The sequence below is a fragment of the Malaclemys terrapin genome, chromosome 7 (genome assembly GCF_027887155.1).
Source record: "Malaclemys terrapin pileata isolate rMalTer1 chromosome 7, rMalTer1.hap1, whole genome shotgun sequence".
NCBI lineage: Eukaryota > Metazoa > Chordata > Testudines > Emydidae > Malaclemys > Malaclemys terrapin.
The window spans coordinates 22890674-22914221 of NC_071511.1; the positions used below are offsets into that span (position 1 = coordinate 22890674).

The 23548-nt window shown below is 41.6% G+C and overlaps 1 protein-coding gene across 1 annotated transcript; it reads right to left on the minus strand.

Annotated features, from left to right (window-relative positions):
• Window positions 1–209: 209 nt before the first annotated feature.
• On the minus strand, window positions 210–23153 carry RUVBL1 (RuvB like AAA ATPase 1). Its single transcript, XM_054036031.1, has 11 exons — window positions 22895–23153; window positions 21544–21630; window positions 20594–20726; window positions 16532–16683; window positions 14841–14930; window positions 13790–13939; window positions 11998–12061; window positions 7286–7484; window positions 4789–4891; window positions 1183–1274; window positions 210–837 (listed from the first exon to the last, which is right to left on the minus strand). Exons 1-11 carry the CDS (start codon window positions 23033–23035, stop codon window positions 678–680), a joined length of 1371 nt encoding a protein of 456 aa, XP_053892006.1. The 5' UTR covers window positions 23036–23153; the 3' UTR covers window positions 210–677.
• Between the last annotated feature and the right edge of the window lie 395 nt (window positions 23154–23548).

The following is a 23548-nucleotide window of genomic DNA, read 5'->3' on the forward strand; positions in this document are numbered from 1 at the left end:
GTTCAGGGCCAAGAGAGCTTCCACTACACAGGTCTTGTTTCCCCCAAAGACATCAGATTCCTGATAAACAATTATGTCACGAAGCAGCAAACAAGATATAAATTCTGTTTTATTTTTCTTTCACTCATCCTTACCTTAAAAGTCAGAAGAAATGAGAAGCCATTTCTTCAGGCAGATCAGCATACAGAATGAAAGACGCACAACAGGCATTACTTGAAATATTTTATTAAAAAGCACTTCAGAGAAACATCACTTCAACATTTTTAGCAGGAAGAACTCTTGTTCAAACAAATTAAAACAAAGTTCATAAAGAAAACAGACTATTCTTAAGCATCAGCTTCAAAGAAATCAAGAGGCTTTTCCTGAGCCTAGAACATTTTTGTAACCAAATCTAAAGGACAAGCAAAAATGATGGGTCCGTGTATCCATTTCATATACACTCAGTAGAAGGGACAATAAAATGTTACAGGCATCAGGGAGCATCTTATTGCTTGCCAGCAAAGTAGGAAAATTGGGCTGTTAGCTTCATGTCTTGAAGAATTTTACCATTTAAATACTTTTCAGTCCCAATGGAGATTAACCATTAATATTTCTCTTGCCCATTTCTCTTTCAATAATTAAGCCAACTCTTGCAAGAGTTAAGTTACTCCAAAGCATACGATGTGCAACAAGCTGCTTTATTTCATGTACTTTTCTTGTTGATCAGCCAAGATTTTTGCAGATGATTTGGCATCATAGAAAAGTTCATTTATTTCTTCAATGTGCTCCTTCTCAATGCTGTCTTTCCCATTAATCTTGGCTAGTAGGTTAGCTGGTGTCAGTAACTGCACAGCATACCTGTGATCAAAGAGGATAGGCTGAATTAACTGTTACAATCCAGTACGTCACCACAAACTCCTAAAAGGGTACAAGTAAACTTGTCAGATTCCTACCAAACAGCTTTGTACCAGAGGCGCAAAAGAGCAGTGGGATTCCAGGAAGTGCCCAGTGCACCTCCCAGTAGGAGAAATGGGAGGACTATCACTTTTGGATAGTGTTAAAAGCCATTCCTAAGGGGCTAGAGGTCACTATCCAGCAACTAAGGCTCACTCTTACCCTGGGAAGTGTGTTGTTTACTATCCCAGAGTAATTTCATATCCAATCCTTGCAGGGTGTGAGAAAATTCCGATGGGCTCTACTTACCTTAAGGTTGTCTTGTTACCAATTTCCCCTAAATGGTTTAGGGCTTCCTCACTAATATTAATTCCCTCTATCTGGGCTCGAAGTTTTATGATCTGTTGGGATATAAGGTGGAGAAGTGAAGCTGCAGCAGTCATGTAGTAGTCTGGACAGTAGCAGATACCATGCTTATTAATTTTTATATATACACACACACACACACACGTGTGTTTGTGTATATTTATATATATAAAAAAATAATATACACACGCACGCACGCACACAATGGCAGACAGGATATCCTGTTTAGAGATGACATGAAACAAAAATGTGATTTTCATTTCAAACATACACCGTATCCTTTAAAACAAAAAATACCCTCCTCCTAAATCATCCTGAATACCTCTGGACATCATTAATCGTCATTGTAAAGGGCAGGGGAGGACTGCATGGGTTGGTAAAGTTTCATGATGATTTTGCAAGGCTGGTTAAGCCTATTCAGTAATAGGAAAATCACTACAACCACATAGTTATTGACAATGGCAGTCTGAATCCTGGGTACACAGAGGCCCCAATCTCAATCATGCATACTCGAAGTCACTGCTGTATAGCACGCTCCTACAAACCCTCTGAAAAAACCCTTCTTTCCCCTCAGCTGCTCACTCTCCACACCATACACTTTTTATTTGCTTGATAAGTAAGATGGTAAAATAAATCAAAAAGTTACTTTATAAGGTTCACCTGCCCCTCCCTAAAATCACTAAGAAGAATCTAATCTTTCAAGAACAGTCGCAAGCTTGTACCAGTTTGAAGATCTTTGTAAAGTTGGAGAGCAAGATATCGCCAATAAGCCTGTGTATAAAGCTGTAACAAAAGTGGCACAAGTCTCCCAGCAGTCCGTATTACCAGCTGAGTGATAAGGGGCAGACTGGATAATGATGTTGTGTTGTAGTGCTGAGATAACTCTGGAACTGCGAGCCTCATAATACAGGTATTTTTCACTTTGGCAGCTTTGTAAACAAGATATCAAGAAGCACTCGTTTAAATTAAAGCCATAAAATGCAGTAGGGGAGTCAGGAGTGGGGGAAGAGAGAGAGAGGGGTTTGACACAGCAGAAAGTTGCTCTAAAAACATTACATTTTTGAAGCAGCTTTTAGAATGTTACCAATTAATGTTAAATTTGAGATTTAAAAAAAATATTGTAAAACCAACTTCACTTTTCCATGCTTCCAGCTATTGCTACACTGACCCTCTCCAGAAATAATACACTTTGAAGCGTCAGTTAATGCCATATTAAAAAGCAACTTTTAAGCTTGTGAGAGGTGCTGCTCAGTGACCGAACATAAGATCAGGACACTAAACCCAGCAAATACATAGAAAACTGCTGTAAAATGGAAGAAGTGTTTGGGTGAGAGAGTTCAACAGAAGAAGTCCCAATTATGCAAGTACAGGTGTGAATATACATATGAGTTTCATATTAAATGGGGGCTGGTGTTTTATTGTAAAGCAAGTTTCTTCCACATCACTGTAGGATTAAGATATTTGGGATTCCTTTGCTCTCAGCCTAAAGCTGGATAATGGAATTTGTATACAAGCTACTAACTTACATCACTCAACAAAAATTTAAGAAGCATTTTACATCTACTATAAACTACCAAGGCACAAGTGAAAGTTTTGCAACAGACCCATTTTTGAATCGGTCAAAAGTGAAGTTTCACAATTTTCAAAATTATTTCTTTTGAGTAATGAAAATTATCCTCAGAATGAGCTCAAAGTTCTCATGTGATCCCCTGCAAGGGCAAAAAGTATTTTTTTTTTCCTTAAAAAAAAAAAAAAGCACATTGCCTCTGAAAACTGTTTTTTCTTAGCAAAAAACAAAAAGGGGAGCACACCCATATAAAAATTAATTTAAAAACAAAGTGATTTCTCCCCCAACCGAGGCTTGTACAATTTTTTTTTAAAAAACTTAAAACAGCTCTATTTGGTCATGAATGAAACTCAGTTGCTCCAGCTCCCAACCTCCTGAGGTGGAGGTCAGTCATTAAGGCAGAATTGTCTAATTATGGACACATTGAACACTCAGTGCCATGGTTTATTGGGCATAATCAGCAAGATTCTGTATATGCCTTTGGGAACAGCAATCTTGCGGTCTTTCCCCCACCCACACAAGCAGGGCATGGCAATCATACAGTTCCTGCTCTAGACTTTTGAGAGTGGACAGTTCATAAATTAGATCTTTAATCATTTAGTAGGCTACAGGGATAGTTTGAGGGTGTCCAATGTGATGGCACAGCACCCACCAGTTTCTATTTTATCAAAGTCAAATATTAACATTTTAATATAGTTCAACTCAACAAAAAGCAATTCAGAATACATGCTGCCGCTCCCGTAACACATCCTAGGACAATGTGAGCCCCATAGGAAGAAATCCAGGACAGATGGCAACCCTCACTGAATCTCCAGGCTTTGAGAGCAAGTCAGAACTTTAAAACTGGCTTTATAGACAGACAAAACCCAATTGTATTCCTGTACCATCTGGCCATTACCATTGTAATCTGCACTACAGTGCTTCAGCTGTCCTTTCAGGTGCACAAAAACCATCCTGAGCATGCCTCGAAACAGCACTTCACAAAAGCCTCCTCACACCAAATGAAATTAGGTTTTGCCTCTACATTTATGTTCGATAAATGCCTCCGCTTCACCTTGGCACTTATCCAGCAGCATGAGCCCATTATCTTGTGACAACGCTCCCTGCCATTGACACTATCTCCTAAATAATACAAAGAATTGACATGATAAACTGTAATGGCTCCTGTATCATGTCAGTTCACGCTATTGAGACGCTAATGAGGAGGATCTTTGACACGATGCATCATAATGGCACCCAAGGATTATAATCGATATACAATACATTGTGTTGGCCCACACGAAAGTCTTGAGGCATTAAGTAATGTATCACTACAACTCTTCCTGCACTCCAGAATTCCACCTAGGAGTGTGGGGGGGAAAAAGGTACCCTGTGGTTTTGTGAAGTTTAGAGACAGAAGTAGGATAAAGAAAAAAAAAAAAAGTACATCTAGGGCAGGAGTCGCAGAAGAGCAGTCTATAGAGTTCTACAACACCACCGCCCTCATCTTTAACAGAGGTGCAGCCTGCAGAGACCAAAGGTCCCAACCCATAATGCTCCATTTCATATTAAGCAAAAAAAGCACTGCACGTTGGAACCTATAGATTGTGTAGACAGGACCTCTATATTAGAGATCAGGGCAACAGCAATCCACTCCTTGTCTTGTGAGAAGGTTTGCCTTTTAAGCCCCAGCCAGTTTACCAATGCATCCCTTTTGTGGGCAAAATTCAGACCACCACTCTAGTTCAACATACTGGTCAACCAGTTTAAAAAAAAAAAAAAAAAAAAAAAAAAAAAACACCACACCAAAAAACCAACCCAGAAAGGCAAGTTAGTCACCATGTCCATAGGAGACTTCATGGCACAGAGATGGTTCTGGGAGTAAACCCTGCTGTCCAAGCTGAGATCAAATAGCTACAATGTAACATCACACACAGACAAGTGCTAGAGTTCTTACCTCTAATTTCAGAGACTTTTCAAGAAGTATTTAATATAGCCCTTACCTGTTTCATTTCCTGAGGCGTATACAGCATGGTTCGAATAATCATCACCCTATCTAGAAGGTCCAGTGGTATTCCGTGAGGGGACACTATATCCTCTGTGCCTCTGGAAGAGATACACAAAAGGTCAGACTCCTCATTCAGAGTTCAATACATGGACTTGGTTTAGATATTGGCAACTGAGTCAGGCCATTATAAAACAACCTTGAACAAAAGGGTTTATTTTCCCCACCAAGCACACTAACACAAGACACTAACGGGAACTACATACATGACACGGGAAAACAGACTCCGGAGTTCGTATGCTAAACCTGGAACAGCCTAAATTGAAAATATTCTTTCCCCTGCACTCTTAATAACTTCACAGTAATGCTGAGAGGTGGGAATTAGCTGGTGCCAGCTTCTTTATAGCTTGTTCTCATAGTGCTAGTCAGTCCCTAAAGAACATACATACTACACCTGTCTGATATTCCAAAGTATATTGTACATATTCCAGCAAGGAGCAAATTATTTTTGCTGTAGTATTTAAGCAATAAAGCAGAAATTATATGCAGTACTGACCATTGAGAGCATCTTCTTTGCTTAAACCAGCCATCACGGCTCACTTTTCCACACTATCTTCTTTATTCCTTTCACCTAGTATTGTAGTTGTTTATATTCCACATAAGTGATCCAGCAGACAGAGGTGCAGGGGCAAGACTGTGCATTAAGTGTACAGTATAGTCCCTAGAACTCTTCTTTTAGCAGGGAAAAGTGACACCTAAGATTCTAGACCTACCAACTCCTTTGCTAACTATGACGACCTTTCAATTTCCAAACTCAGTGCCAGTATTTGAGTGCTTCAGGCTCTGCTCACGACCCCCCACAGGAAGCTATGCAAAGGGTCAACAAGAAAGTAAATTTTTGAAAACATCTCCCACTATGTTCTCCAGTAGATGGCACTCTGCTTTCACATGAAGCTAATCCTAGACATATTAGGATACAGAGCCAATTGTATTATACAAATGACTAGATACACCTCTTGATCCTGTTAAGGGACATCTGCAGGCAGATATAAATGGGAAAGCAACTTAAAATACTTGATAGTAGTATGATCTGTTAAACGCTAAAGCCAATGGATTTTCAGGTATTGTGGCAGTAATCTATGACCTGTTTTTAAGGTCAGAGGAAAGGCATTAATTTTGTGACCTCCCATTTCCCATGTGACAGATAGCGGCACCAATGTACCCTACTACCAGGTCAATTATTTAACAGTATCTTCAGTTGTGTCCTGGTGCTTAGGAAGTTCAATTCTTTAAACAGGTCTTCCTTGTATTTTGCAGGGTCCAAAGGAGATACAATACCAATCCTTATCTAATCCCTGGTGAGGGAAGCCATGCTAACCGTGTTAGTAACAACTGTTCAAACATAGGGTAAGAATCACCTATGTGATTCCAAAAGCCATATGGTGTTACCATTTCTCTAGGTCTCCCGCTCCAGGGCTGTTGTTCTTTGAACAGTTTATTTTAATATTTGTAATACTGTAGTGTCCAGAGGTCAGTGTGCTAGGTTTTGAACATCACACAGAAAGATATGGTCCCTCCTCGAAAGAGCTTTCCAGTTGAAGACCAGATGCATCAAGTGGGTGTACCAAACAGAGGGGACTGGGGAAGGGAGGACAAGGGTGAGATTATCTGATTACACAGAGTAGCTATGTGCAGAGTTTGCAGGTTCAGTCAATTAAAACAAAATCAGTATCAATCCCTACTGGCAATTTATCTAGAGATTATCAGCTAGCAATTTACCACAGGCAACATGGTAGAAGTGGAGGGATTGGACGGATCTGAGGGAAAATAGAGTGATTTTATTGACTATTTCAGAGTGTGAGTGAATGTGATACATAAGGGGACCCATGGAAAAAAGTGTGTGCGCTTGTGAGAGAGATGGACTGTCTGGCATTGTGGGAGGAGCACAAGAGGCCTAGTCAATGTAATAAGACAGAAAAGTGGAAAGTGGGGGAGGAAGTAAGCTGAGAAGGGCTTTAAAGGTGAGAACAAGAAGCTAAAAGTTGTTGCAGTGGAGGAGCGAGAGCCAGAGGAAAAACTCAAAGAGGACAGGGAGAAATAAGGTCCAAGAAGATGATCTTAGTAGCAGTGTTTTGAATGTAGATGGGGGGGACAGGCAGGAGATGTGTATGTTAAAGGAAGCCAAAGAAGAGGGCAGTTACAGTAGAACAAGGAAACAAACTTGCCAGTGGCAGCTGTGGAAGGTGAGTCCCTGGAAACATGAGATGAAGAAACAATACTTCCACCCGACTCTCTAACCCAGTCATCTTTCTTTCCCCAGGGTGCAGCCCTTGAGCATTGCATGTGGCTCATGATCCATCCAGATGATGATCAGAGGGGTGTCAGCATCAAAGATGAAAGCATTCAAAGATCATCGTTCTTGGTATGGAGACAGCTAATGCTAAGTCTTATGGGCAGAGGTGAACCATGCAGAATTCAATTTTAAAAAAGCGTACCTGATAATGCAGTTTCCTCGGTTGGAAGCAAAGATGACGATGGGAGCAATAGAAGATTCTAGTGCTCGATGCAGATATGTGAAACATTCAATATCCAGCATGTGAACCTCATCTACAAAGAGCACACCTGGGACCAGCTCTGCAATGCCTTGATCAATGTATTTATTCACCACCTTGTTTATCTCTCCTCGAAGCTTGTCTAAGAGACAAGAAAGAAAACCATTTTAGTTGTTCTGTTAGCGCTCTCTGCATCTATGTGAAGGACTCTAAGACGCTTAAGTGGGGGATGCCACTTTCCTAGCATCTTGATTCTAAACCAGGGGTGGGAAAACTTTTTGGCCTGAGTGCCACATCGGATTTCCAAAATTGTATGGAGCGATGGTTAGGGGACGCTGTCTCCCCCCCCCGCAAACAGCCAGGCGTGGCCCGGTCCCCACCTCCTATCTGACCCTTTCTCTCTTCCCCCCCCCTTCTCACCCCCTGACAGCTCCCCCGGAACTCCTGCCCCCATCCACCACCCCCTGCTCCCTGTCCCCTTGACCCCCCCCACCCCGACTGCCCCCTGCCACCCCATCCAACCCCCACTCATTCCTGACTGCCCCCCCCCGGGACCCCTGCCCCATCCAACCCCCCTGTTCCCTGCCCTCTGACCGCCCCGACCCCTATCCACACCCCTGAACTCCCCTGCCCTCTATCCAACCCTCCCTGCCCCCTTACCGCACAGCACAGAGCACCAGTGGCTGGCGGCGTTACAGCCGTACCGCATAGAGCACTGGGTCAGGCCGCAGCTCTGCAACTGCGCTGCCCAGACGCCCAGAGCGTTGCGCCGATGGTGCGGTGCGCTGAGGCTGCAGGGGTGGGGGGACAGCAGGGGAGGGGCCGGGGGCTAGCCGCCTGGTCCAGGAGCTCAGGGGCCGGGCAGAAAGGTCCCACAGGCCGGATGTGGCCCGTGGGCCATAGTTTGCCCACCTCTGTTCTAAACTGATATCCTATCAGGAATGGGTGAGTCACTGTGATGCAGTCTCTGTGGTATGAGAGTCAGATTGAGCCAAGATCCCATATTTTCTCATACGCATAAGAGAGAGATGAAAGTATGATGCAGAGCTCACGTTCTGGGGGAGTTACTGTTTCTCACTTTCAGTTCTTGGAACTTGTATACAAAGCTGGCCATTTTGTACAACCCCTCATCAATGGTGTAAAAAGCAACTTGAAAACCAAAATTAAAACACAGCATGGATTCTGCAACAGAAAATCATGTCCCACTAATCTTGCACGTCTTTTTCTCTATTGATGGATTCTAGAACAGCAGGGACCACTGTGATCATCTAGTCTGCCTTCCTGCATACCGCACACCATAGAACTTCCTAAAATAATTCCTAGAGCAGATTTTAGAAAAAAATTGATTTCAAAATTGTCAGTGTCAGAGAATCCACCACAATCCCAGGTAAGTTGCTCCAATGATAAACGACTCTGTTTTAAGAAATGCCTTATTTCTAGTCTGTATTTGTCTAGCTTCAACTTCCAGCTGTTGGATCTTGTTATATCTTTGTCTGCTAGACTGAAGGACCCATTATCAAGTATTTGTCTCCATGTCAGTGTGTACTGACTGTGTTCAAGTCACCACTCAATCTTCTCTTTGCTAAGCTAACCAGACTGAGCTCCTTGAGTCTATCATTATAATGTTTTCTAATCCTTTGACCGTTCCTGTGACTCTTCTCTGAGCCCTCTCCAAATTATCAATATTCTTCTTGATTTATAGACACTAGGACTGGACACAATACTCCAGCAGCAGTCGTACCAGTTCCAAATACAGAGATAAAATAACCTCTCTACCACTACTTGAGATTCCAGTTTATGCATCCAAGGCCTGGTCCACACTAACCCCCCACTTCAAACTAAGGTACGCAAATTCAGCTACGTTAATAACGTAGCTGAATTCGAAGAACCTTAGTTTGAACTTACCGCGGGTCCAGACGCAGCAGGCAGGCTCCCCCGTCGATGCCGCGTACTCCTCTCGCCGAGCTGGAGTACCGGCTTCGACGGCGAGCACATCCGGGATCGATTTATCGCGTCTAGACAAGACACGATAAATCGATCCCAAAAGATCGATTGCTTACCGCCAGACCTGGAGGTAAGTGTAGACCTACCCCAAGGATCACATCAGCCCTTTTTGCCAGAGGGTCACACTAGGGCTCAAGTTCAGCTGATTACCCACCAAAAAGCCTTTGACATGATCCCGCACAAGAGGCTACTAAAGAAGCCAATTAGCCATGGGGTGACAGGCAAAGTATTGTCAAGAATCAAAAACTGGCTTGGACACACAAACCAAAGAATAAGGTTAAGTGGTCAGTGTTCATCATGGCAAAAGGTTAAACTTTTGTACTAGGTTCAGCATTTAAAATATTTAATGATCTGGAGAGGGGGTGGTGAGTAATGAGGCAGCAACATTTGCAGATGACAAAGCCTAGAGAGGACTAGGAGGAACTTCTGAGGCCCTAACCAAGGGCTGGTCCCCACTTAGTCCGGACTTCGGACTAAGGTACGCAAATTCAGCTACGTTAATAACGTAGCTGAATTCGAAGTACCTTAGTCCGAACTTACCGCGGTCCAGACGCGGCCGGAAGTCTCCCCCCGTCGACGCCGCGTACTCCTCTCGGCGAGCTGGAGTACCGGTGCCGACTGTGAGCACTTCCGGGATCGATCCCAGAACATCGATGGTGTGCCGCCGGACCAGCCGGTAAGTGAAGACTAGGCCCAAGCTAGGAGAAGGGGCAACATGATGGTAAGAAAAGTTCAATGTCCATAAATGCAAAGCAATGAACATTGTAGGGAAAAATTTGAACTACTTTATGCTTTAAAGTTTTGAATTCACTTTTAGCAACTCAGGAAAGGGACTTGGGTGGTGTCATGGACAGATCAAAGATCTCTGCCCAATCTTCAGTGAAAACAAAACAAAACAAGATGTAGAATGCACAAGGGATGGGATGGAGATCAATACAGAAAATATTGTTAAGTCATTATATAAATCAATGCTGCAGCCTCATCTGAAATAATGTGGAGTATTGGTCATCCTTTCTCAAAAAGGATATTGCAAAATTAAGACAGGGGTCAAAAGTGTGATGAGAATGATTAAGGGCAGGGAAATCTCATGTGAAGAGAGATTAAAAAGACTGATTACCTACAGAGATGAACAACAGGGGACATTAGATTGGGAACTTTTGTTCTACCTGTATTGTAGTACAAGACAGTCAATGAAATTAAAGGTGGCAAATTCAAAAATAATATACCATATCGCCACACAACACGTGATTAGGCTATGAAACTCATTGCCACATGAAGTTCTTGAGGCTAAGAACATAGCAAGATTCAAAAAGGGCAGGACGCGTACATAGATATAAAAAATACTGAGTTAAAATTAATGCTAAATTTTTAGAAGGAATATGAAATTTCATGCTTCAGGGACTAAGCCAATCACTAACTATGAGATCAGCAACAATAGGTTGGTCAGGGCAGATTATCCCACATCTGCCTACTACAGGATTCTTGCATTTTCCTCTGAAGCATCTGGTACTGGCCACTGTCAGACAGGATACTGGATGAGACTGACCTCAGGTCTGATCCAGTATAAAATTGCTCTCTTCCCAATTTCAATATTTCTACAACACCCATTGTTTTCTATCTCCCATTTATACATTCCACAGTTAAAACACATGATACTCTGAGGAATCAAACTGTGAGAGTGAGAGAAGAATTCTGTTTTTCGCGTAAGTATAAGCATCATCATCTGCTTGAATGCTGAGTACTTAGTACTTTCAACTAGGATAATTCTCCTACTTGCATAGCTTGTGAGGACAATGTTTCCAAGCATGACTGGAAGGAAAGCTAAATACTGCTGGTTTATTTTAACATAACATTTGAATATAAGCAAAAATATAATTCTTTAGCTGTTTGAACATATGGATCTCAAAGCTGTGCAAGATATTACAGAGATACAGTCTGACTTAAGACTATGGAAGGTGCTCTCTGCAAGAGATGGAATACTTCAACTTTAGTACTGAAACAGACTTTGATCTGAATTTAAATAAGACACTTGTTGAAGCACCTTTTCTTTCAAAGCAAAAAGGACAAAAGATTTTTCCTGTAGGTATTTTTCCTTCTGTGATTTGTAGGTAGGTAGAGAATCAGTTCCACTTACAGCATCCATATTAAAGTCCTTGGGCTGTTGCTATAAGTGAGTCAATGCCACACAGAACCACTCAACAGTGATCCTTTCACAGCCATTTTGCTACTTTGCAAAACTATTGTACAGTTGCATAATATGAGAAAAGGTAGCACACTCCAAGGTGAAAGAAGAATTTAGTTCTGTAATGGTATTGGTTTGTTCCTTCGTGGAATGTTTGGGTCCCCTACTATATCAAGTGGCACCATTTTGAAAGAATAGGGGGATAATCCTAGTGTCCTGACTAACTTTCCCCCTCAATAAAATGGGCTCCAATATCTTAAGCAACATATGAGATATTATTTGTATAATGATGTTGCATTTGATTCCAGTCACTGCATTGCTGGCACCTAACATGTTACTTTCTGAAGTATTTTGAAATACATTCACTATTAGCGGTGCTACATAAATTCAATTCTTTCAACTCCTTGTCTAGAAGGCATATGTATAGCTTATGTTGAGGGTAAAGATGTGGTGCAAGCAGTTTTTATACCTGTGATTTCAGTTTTTTTAGGCTTCATCAATTGTCCCATCATGGAAAGAATGTCCTGCCCACCCTGGAAAAAGCAAAGTTAGAAATCAACAATTTCTCCTTCCTGTGCTGTTGCTCAGTGCACCAGGTTTGATATGGACCAGGCTATTATAGAAGGTAGGGTTTTACACCTTTAGGATACAAAACTTGAATAATCATTTATTTGGGGTCCTTTGTAATATTTTAGCTCTAACAATGGATGATTCTGTTTCTAATCCAACTGTCCAACCCATTATCACTTCACTGCCTTGGGATTCCAAATTTATCCTCTTTTAGTTAAAATAATGCCTCTTTACTCCCTTTTTTAGGGTTGGACTTTAGAGAGAACAGCAAAAGAGCTCAAAGTTTGACACCCTTTCCTACAGGATTGTCAATTTCACTCCTCACAAAAATGGAACTGATCAGAGAGCAGAAAGGCTAGAACTGCCTGTTTGGACTGTGAGTGTTCAACTTTCCAACAAATGGATGGTTGTGTTGGGATTTTAAGACCTTTACATTCCTTATTTTTGCAGGGTGAGTCTGGTGGGCGGGGGGGGGGGGGTTGTTTATATTTTGAAACAAGTAGATCAAGGGGCTGGAGTGTCAAATTGTGAGTGTGTCAACCTTGAGAGTGTCCCTTCACACACACAACTTACAAGGGTTTGTATTTTTCTTTTTAAAAAGTCACTGTCCATATGCAACACCACTTGACAATACTGGGGAAAAGAGGAAAAAACACTCCCTATCCAAACAGTTTGCTACTGTAGAATGCGTAAGGTGCTGTTGCAAGTAACTGGGGAGTATATTAATGCTAAACATTTCTAAAAGATACAGGGGCACTTACAGAAATTACACTGAAGTCAGACAAGCAAAGATAATTTATCTATGTGTTCGCAATTCCCATTTCATGGCTGATGAATCAATAAATACAGAGCAAAGGAAGTTTATCTGTATCCAGAACATTTTAATAAATAAAAACAATGCGGACCTGCTGGCTGCTGCCAGTTCATATCTTTAAGTATTGAGGATGGAAGGTAATCTACTCTTTACGTGGTGATGCGAACAGCTCCCTATAAAGACCTCCTATTAGCTTCAGCCCATAGGTTTTTTGATTAGTTGGTGTTTTTTCAGCACAGATGATGCTTTAGCTTCTAGCACAGTGGTTCCTCAATGTCTTTTGAGGAAGCCATCCTTGTGCTGTATTGGGCTGGTACCCCCTTCTCCTGGTATTCCCTGGTACTATGCTCTGGCACCTTTTTCTCCAGTTGCTCATTCTTGCACCTCTTTTGCTTTGCCCCCTTTTTCATTTGCTGCTATTCTTTTTTCTTTCAGTTCTTTGTTCATTTTCTCATCTTTTCTTGTTTTTTTTGTGCCTGCTGGCTATTCCCTCACTCACCAGAAAGCTACTTGCTGGATGGGATGAAGAGCATCTACTGATGTGTCTATGGGGCTGGGAAATGTACTCTTGCTGCCAAGAATTTCAAGAGCAGATACATAAAGGTTGAGCAAGCAAATTGCTCCCTGAACCTTTATGGAGCTGGTTCTGTGGCCAGGAACTACAGGGGAAGGGAGAGAAGATGGGTTTCAAGGTGCTACCTACTGTTTTTTTCAATAGTGGCATGTTTTCAGTGGAGTGAGCGGATCCCACGGCCTGCAGCATTCCCTATCCTCACTGCTTCTCACCCTTTCCCCACATGACATTGGGTTAGTCTGGTACCCATCCTCAGGCTAAGAAACAGTTTTTTGCACAGATTTAGTCTCTAGAGTCAAGTACCTGAGGTCTAGCATTGGCCACATCCAGGTCATGCAGGGTGACATCCTGAATAATTTCTTTTTTCTTGTGTACATCGCCCTTTGGCAAGGGGACATACTCTTCAGCTTCAAGGTCAAATTCTGTGGCATAAGTATCACACCTGCCTTGCCTCTGTGGAAAAGGGGGGGGGGGGAAGGGAGTGGAGGAGGAGAAGAGAGGCATAGGGGGAAGAGAAACACAGGTATACAGTTGGCAATGAAACTAAGACTTTGAGTGACATACAGTTGATAAAGGGCTCGGTTCACAATTCCAGTCCTGACAAGCTTTGGTTGACACTTCAAAATATGCCTTGTTCCCCGCTTAGCAACGTGCATATCCTATCTACTGATCAAGGTTCAAAAACCCTGTTAAAAAACACCTGATATTTTCCCACTGAGAATATTCCACCTCCCTCTGCTCTTCCTTTAACTGTATGCGATTTCTGCTAAAGGACAAATCCAGCAGATTAACTAGAGATTGGGAGAACTGTTCAAGACCTCTTTGTAGGTGGGTGATTTATTCTACGATACGAAATATTATGCTCATCCATTAAACAGCAAGCATCACTGTACACTACATTTTAAATCAGATATAAAAAGAATGCTAACTAATGCAGTATTCCCTTCTACATGCATACATCTTGTGGAGAAAATATCAGAGAGATAAAAGAAAGATTAAATACACTGCATATTTCAGTTTGAGAATGACTAAAGTTGTTTGGGTTTTTTCCCCTCCCTTTTGAAAAGATGTCTTGGTCTTAAAGATTAAAGGAATGAAAGCTCATCCCAGGCAGCTGCAGAGACGGCTTCCTTGCCGAGATGACCTTAATTGTGAACTGGATGACTACCCTGTCTTGAGGCAGGAGGAATGTCTCTCTCCACAGCAGCAAAGTCCCGGACCTTTCTTTAACAGTCTTATCCAGCCTGTCCAAGTCAAATAAGGTTAATAGGTCACAGGGCCTTTGGCCAAGGGACACTGGAAATTCTCTGAGCACACAAAGCAGGATAACAGTCAAGTCATGTTTTGGCTTTACCTTGACAGCTCCACTGTTTGCTTCAATATAAATCACATCCCCGGCTTCCACTCGCTCCTTCTGTAAACTTTCAAAGATGCTGGGGTCCAACTGGAGACAAACAACATGGGAGATTAGACAGTTCCATTGTATTGCAGAATGAGCATGAAACAAGAGATTTAAACCAAAGCTTGTTAGACAGTCGGACAAAATGAGTTAAGATTTCACAAAGTTGGAAATTCTGAGGCTCAATTCAATCTTAGGGCAAGACCTAGAACAGGATGCACAAAGGGTATTGTAAAATTTCCTTATTCACTTCCCCTGCTATTTGAAGAAGAGTCTTTGAGACTAATCATATTTACTGTTTTACTTAACTTTTATTTATAGAGGGTATTTAAACTGTTCTTGCCTAATTTGTTCTTCTGATGAATTAATGTTATTTAACAAATTGCATTATGCCAAGTTGTGAGGATGCTGGTATATATCGGGAAGAGGATGCCTTTACATTTCATACTGATATACTCTTTGTTCTCAGGGTGCAGTGCTTTTCTTGGCTGCTAGTCTAGCCTTATAAAGGGCTAGCTGTTGGTTCTGGAATAGACTGCACCTGTCGACCACTCAATGTCTTATGTTTTTATGGAGTGATGTGACCTTTTTACTATAGACTCGGACTTTAGGGTCAGAAGGGACCATTGCGATTATCTAGTCTGACCTCCTTTTGTTCTCTTTCCTACATGCAGTTACTAAATGAGCAAGATGGAAGCCAGAACATGGCATGTGCTTTTTTTTTTCTTGGGTGAATGGTTCATTTACTTCCACTAAGGATTCTCTTATTTTGCATCTTCAAAATGAAGAAATAAAAGACAATACGTGCTAAACAGCAGAGATACTGCTGTAAATTCTCTTATCCCCATTTTATATAGTGTATAGGGAAGGAAAACTGAGGTACAGATTAAGTGACTTGTCTACGGAAACAAAAGGAGTCAGGGTCTGACCTAGGAACAGAACTGGGTTTTTGGCTCCCAGTCACATGTTCAGACCACTGGACCTTCCTCCTTAACATAAAAAGGAGGCAAGGAACATATGAAATAATACACATTAATACAGGCAAGATTTCAAGAACCTATCTTCCAATATTCAGGTGGAGTACTAGTTTAAAAAAAAAATAAAGTGCTTCCTTATGTATTTAACGGTTTTGATAAATATGGAGCTGTAGTTGGGGTCAGCCTCAGCATCACATACCAGCAAAATGTGCTGCCTTGGAGAGGCAGATCCATCTGGCTCCTGAGTTCAGTCCTTTGTTCCATGGGGCTGGTAATGCTATCAAAGTGGCACTCTCAGGCATCTCTTGCAGTCTGAGCTATACTTTGAGCTGTCTGAAGGTGTGTGTTTGGTGGGGAAAGTTAGGAGGAAATGGCACTTTTAGAGGATCCCTGGATCAACAAATCCTCCTGTAGCTGAACACAGAAGGTTACCTGAAGTTAAGTTTTTAAATTACTAGTAAGAGACCCAAGAGTCTAATATTTCTATATAATATGAATAGGTCATTTTGTTCACTACCTGTACACAGGTGACAGGGGGAAGAAATCGGCTATTTTTAACTTTATTTGGTACCCGGCTAGAGATCACAAAATTAGGTAAGATGGGAACAAAGGCGAAAGGATGCATATCTGGGACCCTGAATGAAATGCTGGAGAATTTATCATATATACCTTCAGCTGCTTCGTTCCTTTTGCTGTTTTGAGTCCTATAATTACATGGCTAATGGTTTTGCCATATCCACCCATCGGGTTCTCAGTCTCACATGGAGTTAATTCTGTGACTTCACCTTCATAAACTTCCTTGGTCTCTTTTATCCTCAATCCTACAAGAAATAGTATACATGAGTTGCACTGTATAAATAAGTGGCCATTTACATTTAATTATTCTTGACTCTTATTCACCATCTAGAAGTCATTCTGGCCAAAGTCTATAAACTTGAGAGCATTGAGGGTGTTTAAATACTACAATGTACTTCATGGTTATTCTCTTCTTTGGAAACTAGAAAATAAAATTAATACCCCGTTGTTGTTTTTTTTATATTAGTAGGAGAGAAAATTGATCCCCAGGTAACTTAATTGGAAAGCTAAGAACATTCATGCAATTTAAGCCAAAATCCTGACCAACAATGATGGTATTAGGGACACTGAGATTTTAAAAATCAGTGCCTTCATATAACTTTAGAGATTCTAGTAACAAAGTTAAAGATAAAAATGTATGTTAACTAATTTATTTTAAAGAGATTCTGACAGAGGTTAAGGTTTAGTATTTAAAGTGTTTTTTAAATTAATGTACTGTATTATAGCCAAAGATGCACCAGATATATAATTAAAGAGACCTCTGGTGGTGTGCAAAATTCAAACTATTCCTGCATTTCTGACAGCAGAGCCCCATTAGAGATATGTAGACTTTTCTAGTCTGTGTACTTCTCTAGGACTCCCATTACCATAGTGTCTATTATTCCCTCTATGGCCATCTATAATTAAAACCTTAATTTATATTTTAGGTTTCTAAATATGGGGCAGAGAGAGTTTTATTCTTAGGATAATCTGACCATAAAATATCACCACCACAATTATGCAAAGGTTCCAACTACACGAAAGTTCAAAGAATCCACTCCTTAACAGGCACTGTAAAATAGATATGTTATGAGGTTCATACACCATCCCAAAAATAAAAAGTGGACTGTATTGAGACACAAGGGAACTCATTCTGTACAGGACTGGAGGTCACCAGAACCCTATAAAAGTTCCCTTGTTTTGTAGCTTTTCATTTTGCTTTGAAAAAAATACATGGACCAGATACTTCATCAGTAATCTTGAGTTGCTGATTGGGTGGGGGGTGGGAATAATTTTGACAAAAATAATATGGGTCTGTCTCCCCCTACTGGTCTCGTATTAAAAATGGGATTTTTAAAGTAAAACACATAAATGTGAATTATAAATAAAGAGTTTGATAATTTTCAGTGCAATTGTTAGTTTACCTTTGTTGTTGAATACCCTGCAATACACATCATGTGGAATATAATTTCAGAAATTTAACATTTCTATATAGTGTCTTGGGTGTGCCTTAACAGAGAAATTAACAAGTCTCTGCTTTGAACACCTTATTATTTAAGTGACATGAAATGATGCAGGGAAGATAGCATATCACAGAGGTTTACAGCTAATGGTGCTTGCTCTAGCCAATGGAATGAATAGTTTATCATTGCTCCTTAGTTGTTAGAGATTTTAATTGGATGTAGTAGGAACAAGGTTTATTTTAGGCAAGAGGCAAATTTGGAGTTTAGATATGAAGATGCTCTAGGTCAAAGAGCTCTCTAATGGAGGCACTTCCTGTGGTTATATTCAGATGCATGATTCTAAAAAGGAACTTATGGGGTTCTATAGTTATTGGCTTAATAGTACGAAGAGAAGTAAAATCTTGTTTGCCATGTAAGCAAGCAGTTATAGGTTGGAGACAAAATAGCCACTGCTTAAACAGTATATTTATTCCTTATAAGAGAGATTTTTGACTGTAACTATACTTTAACATTTTCTGTCAAAATCTTTGCCAAATGCTAATAAGTTCTATACAGGATTAACATCCGTGCTACTTTTTTTTTTTTTCTCTTAAATCAGAGGACAGAATTGCCCTATAATCTTCTAGTCCCAGTACATCTTGTCTTTTTATGTCTCTTATGAACCATAAGCTCTCCACAGCAGAGACTGCCTGTCTTGATGAGTCCTGAACAACCCCAAGCACATGTCAGACCCTGATAATAAGTCTAGGTATTAAGGAATCCTGACAATAATAATTCTGACAGAGAGCACCTTCAATATGGCAAAGAAAACAATCTAAACGAGAGATGGGAACTACACTGGGTACATTGTTAGAACGTGTGTCAATGAGCAGGGCCCAGAACAAATGGAGAATCTGATGCACTAGTGGTTGTCCGTAGGGGTACTGTTCCCAAACACAGCAGACGCTTGCTGTATCCAAGAATAAGAAACCCTGTGAATGAGACTCGGGTATCTGACAGTTAGTCAGAATCATTTCAATAATACTGTGGTGGCTAAACCAACTGAAAGTACTATGCATGAGATGTATAACAGGCCACACATATTGTGACCTGCTATGTGAAGAATCACATGAAAACCCATACTGTAAGCATCAGGACCACAGTGAGGCTTGAGACAAGTTGCTCCTACACACAAGCAGTGTTATCTTACAATCATCACATGCCTTGCATTGGGGTTATTCCAATTAGAAAACAAAACCCTTTTCTGAAAACACGCACTAGAAATTCCTTTTTATGACAGTGAAAGTAAAACTTTCCAAAAATTAGATCTGAGCATGATTGGAAAGTGTTTAATTCATGTAAAACAGGGAGTCATTAGTCCTTTAAAATATGTTTGGATTTTTTGTAATTGGTGTTAAAAGGAACGAATCTCCCCAAAGGAATGTTTTACAATAACTTGCATTAGGTAAATCTGACTTGGAATTCAATAGAAGGGAATAGAGGAATCTCAGTCTTTCACTAGCACGACTCTTTGTTTAGAAGCATCCCTGTGCTGACCTTCAGGGAATGTGAAGCACCAACAATGTGGTTGGCTGTTAACTAGAGGGAGTTAAATTAGTGCGATCTCTAGGAATGACAATATGGATGAGACAGGTTTCATCTGCTGGTTCAAGTTTCCAAAGCTCTGACAAGGAATTTCATCACATCAAGGAAATATTGTAGACTGCTCTCTCTCATCTCCGAACTCCCTCCTCGCAAGCCGTGCCAACCTAACGGTAACTTACAGATCAGACTACTGAAAATCGCCTTCTTATAGAAATCAATGGGACACTTTTGTTTGGTTGCAGGCTTGAGAGAGATTCTTCACCAAATACCTAGCTGAAATCCACAGTGAATCATTACATAGAAGCCAGGGAAATTAACTAATACTGTGTTCAGAGTGAAAACAATTAGGCTATCTTTATGTAATCCAAATGCATGCAAGGGCCATTTTTGACTTACTTTATCAGTTGTCAGAAGCAATCATATAGAAGTAATACAAGATTAATTTAAAGACTCAATGATCTTTTGATGCAAATTTAACTTTGTTCTTTCAGATAAAATGAAACCCAGACAATTCAAGTTAATTTTGTCTTTAATTCTAGAATGCATTTACCACTTAATAAGATACTCATCTTACTAGCATGGAACATTTTCTTGTGCTCACTTAGAATAAAATGTCAGGCAAAGTACTGATATGTAGGAGACTTAGGTTTAAGTTCTTGGCTAGCAGGGATTGAGAATGTTGTCAAGAGAAAGAGAGGAGCATTTCCCTCTCTACAAAACCCTCCAGACCCAAGACTCATGTTGACAGATTCTAAAGAGAATATTTTTCTAACTTTGTCCAGCAACAATATGCAGGAACAGGAGAAGATCCTGGAGGACAAGGCAAGAGAATGGAAAAGTTTCCCTCGTGCCACAGCCTTGGGAGGGAGATGGACTGGAATAACTGAGGTGACAAAGACATGAGCACTGCATTAAGTTTCATAGTGCAGAAAACCCATACTGACTCAGCTAAGATGAGGAACAAGACCAAATGAAACAGGGCTAAAAAGAACATTGAAAACTGGAGCATGAAAACACGGCCCCTCGCCAGAATTACTGGAAAAAGCTAGTGTTCTGTTGTTCAGATTTTTTTCCCTCTTTTTTAAAAAACCCAAACATAAGCACTTTACTCTTCTATTTTAACACTTACCTATTGCTCTTCTGAAATTTTCCATCAGGACTTCGGTCTTCTTGATCTCGGTGGAGTACACCTCACTTCCAACCATAGGACAAAATGGAACCTTGCTTCCCAACTCTTGAGCAATAGCTAGAGCCAAAGCAGTCTATAAAAATTCAAGAGACTGAACTATTACACACTTAAAAATTCTCATGAGAAATAAATGTATAATGACTAAAAGATCTTGTGGAAAAGAGGATTACCACTCCAGAAGGTTAAAATACTTTGCTCATTATATCACCTTTTGTCCAAGAATCTGCAAGTGCTTTAAAAATATTCTTTTAAGCCTCACAGTGCTCAATTTTATAAATAGAGTACTACAAGTGGCTCCAATGAGACAATGGAAGAATGAGAAGTGGAACCTAGGAATCCTGACTCCCAGGTCCTATGTTCTTATCCACTCTACTTTCTCATATACAACTACAGCACGTTTCCCTTACATCATGGCTTTTATCCAAGGATTATAAAGCATTGCCAAGAAACACTTTTAAGCTAGTCATAAAACAGTTTGGTAGTATTGGGCAGTGTCTTTTTAACATCCAGTATGAAAGATGGTAAGTCTTGTAAAATGCAAGGAACAAAAGTTAAAATGCTTTTAAAATCCCAAATGTATACGTTTAAGAAGACCTTTCTTTGAAAGCCACATACTTCATATTACGTTTTCATTCACTCATGTATGCAGAGTGGTTTTTACACTGTTGGCACTAGAATGAGATACTGCCACTGCATGCTCATAAGATGGCAAAATACAATTTGGAGCAAGGATCAATGCTAGCTCAACTCTGGCTCAAGTTTAAAGTTAAAAAAAGCTTCAGTAACTGGAGAAGGAACCTGCTGAAATTATTACTAGGAAATATTTGACACCACTCTATTTAAGATAGAGTGGTAGAGAACAGCTACAGCACTGAGAAGAAAGACAATACCTTTCCAGTTCCAGGAGGTCCTGCCAACAGCACAGCTCTACCAGCCATTTTCTTGCTTTTGATCAATTCCACTATAACACCACAAGCCTATAAATTAAAGAAATGAATTTAGATATTTATCAGAACACTTAAAGATTAAACTGTTTGACAATGTTCCTTTACAGGTAGACACAATAATACTTTTACACTGCTAGATCACCTTTCATTCCAGAGGAACCCACAGTGCTTTATAAGAATTAGTACTAATAACACCATTAAGATTAAGTATGATCTCAATAATAGATGGGGAAACTCAGGCCAAGACACAAGAAGTGATTTCCCCAGATCACTGAAAATCTGTGGCAGATGTACAAATAGAACCTGGGAGTTCTGACACTTTACTGTAAACACAAACTTCTTATATGTACCTGTAAGTATTTGAGAATGGAGTGGCTCTTAAACCTTTAGAGCAGGGGTAGGCAACCTATGGCACGCATGCCAAAGACGGCATGCAAGCTGATTTTCAGTGGCACTCACACTCCCTGGGTCCTGACCACCAGTCCCGGGGGGCTCTGCATTTTAACTTAATTTTAAATGAAGCATCTTAAACATTTTAAAAACCTTATTTACTTTACATACAACAATAGTTGAGTTATATATTATAGACTTATAGAAAGAGACCTTCTAAAAATGTTAAAATGTATGACTGGCACATGAAACCTTAAATTAGAGTGAATAAATGAAGACTCGGCACACCACTTCTGAAAGGTTGCCGACCCCTGCTTTAGGGTATAAAGAGAGATACACGAGAGTGTGGTCCAGTGGATAAGACACGGGCCTGAGTTAGCAGATCTGGGTTCCACCCAAATTAATGAGCTGCTGTGTGACCTTGGGTGAGTTCACTTTGCTGCTCTGTGCCTCAGTTTCCCCATCATACGAAACAGATGATGACACCAATCTTCTGTGGTAAAGTGCTTTGACATCTGTGGTTGCGTGATGCTATAAGAGTGAGCTGCCATAGCTGATGTTAGACCAAGGAGGCCTGCAGGGCGCAGGTAATTACGAAAGGGCCAACAGGAGAGACAAAGATTTAAGCAGCTGGACTCTGGCCCCTCCCAAGTGGCCGGGGAGGGGCAGAACAAGTAGCCGCGGCAGGGGGCCCACGAAGCAGCTGGGCCGGATATTTCAGCTCCCAGGGGGCTGTTTTGGCGCCAGCTCGGTTAAGGGATGGGGCTCTCAGAGAGGAGGTGGGATGTGCAAACGGGCAGCAGCAGCAGCGCCCCCCCCCCCAAAGACGGCCTCGCCGCTCCCCACTGGGGCCCTTTTATGCCTTCTGGGCACCCCGCGCCGCCCGTGGGTCGGGGACCCTCACCTCTCGGGCGTTCTCCTGCCCCACCAGCCCGGCCCCCGCCGGCTTGGCCGCGCCGCTCTCATCCAGCCCCAGCCCCTTCACGTGGCTGTGCGCGGCGATGCGCTGCGTCTTCGAAGTGCTCTTCACCTCCTCGATCTTCATCCCGGCGGCAACGGGCTCGGGGGTGCGGGGCGGACACCGGGCTGCAGCTCCCTCCTCTCCAGACAGGCACGGGTAACATGCGGCCCGCGCGTTACCAAGGCTCCCGGCGCCTGGTCCGCTAATCCCGCCCTCTACCTTGCCATTGGCCAGCGCCGCACGAGCCTCGCTGCTTATTGGAAAGGGCATGTGTCTGTTACTGCGAAGGCTTGAAAGCCCGCCCATCCACTTCCACTTGTGCTCTTAGTAGAGGTTCCGGGTTCGCCCGCTTGCTCTGGCGCTATTGGGCCGGGAGAAGGCAGTCTCTGGGGGACCCAAGCCAAGGGTGACAGAGGCTGGGGGAAGGAATTACAGGATCCGCGTGGGGCCTGGGAGGAGGTGTAATAACCACAGCTAGGGGGATTCCCCTGCTTGGGAGACCCCTCCCAGGTCAGCTGCCTGGGGAATCTTGGGCTGCTCAGGTTACAGCCTCGTGTGCCTCTGGCAAATGGAGGGGCGCGAGGACTGCTGGTTTCT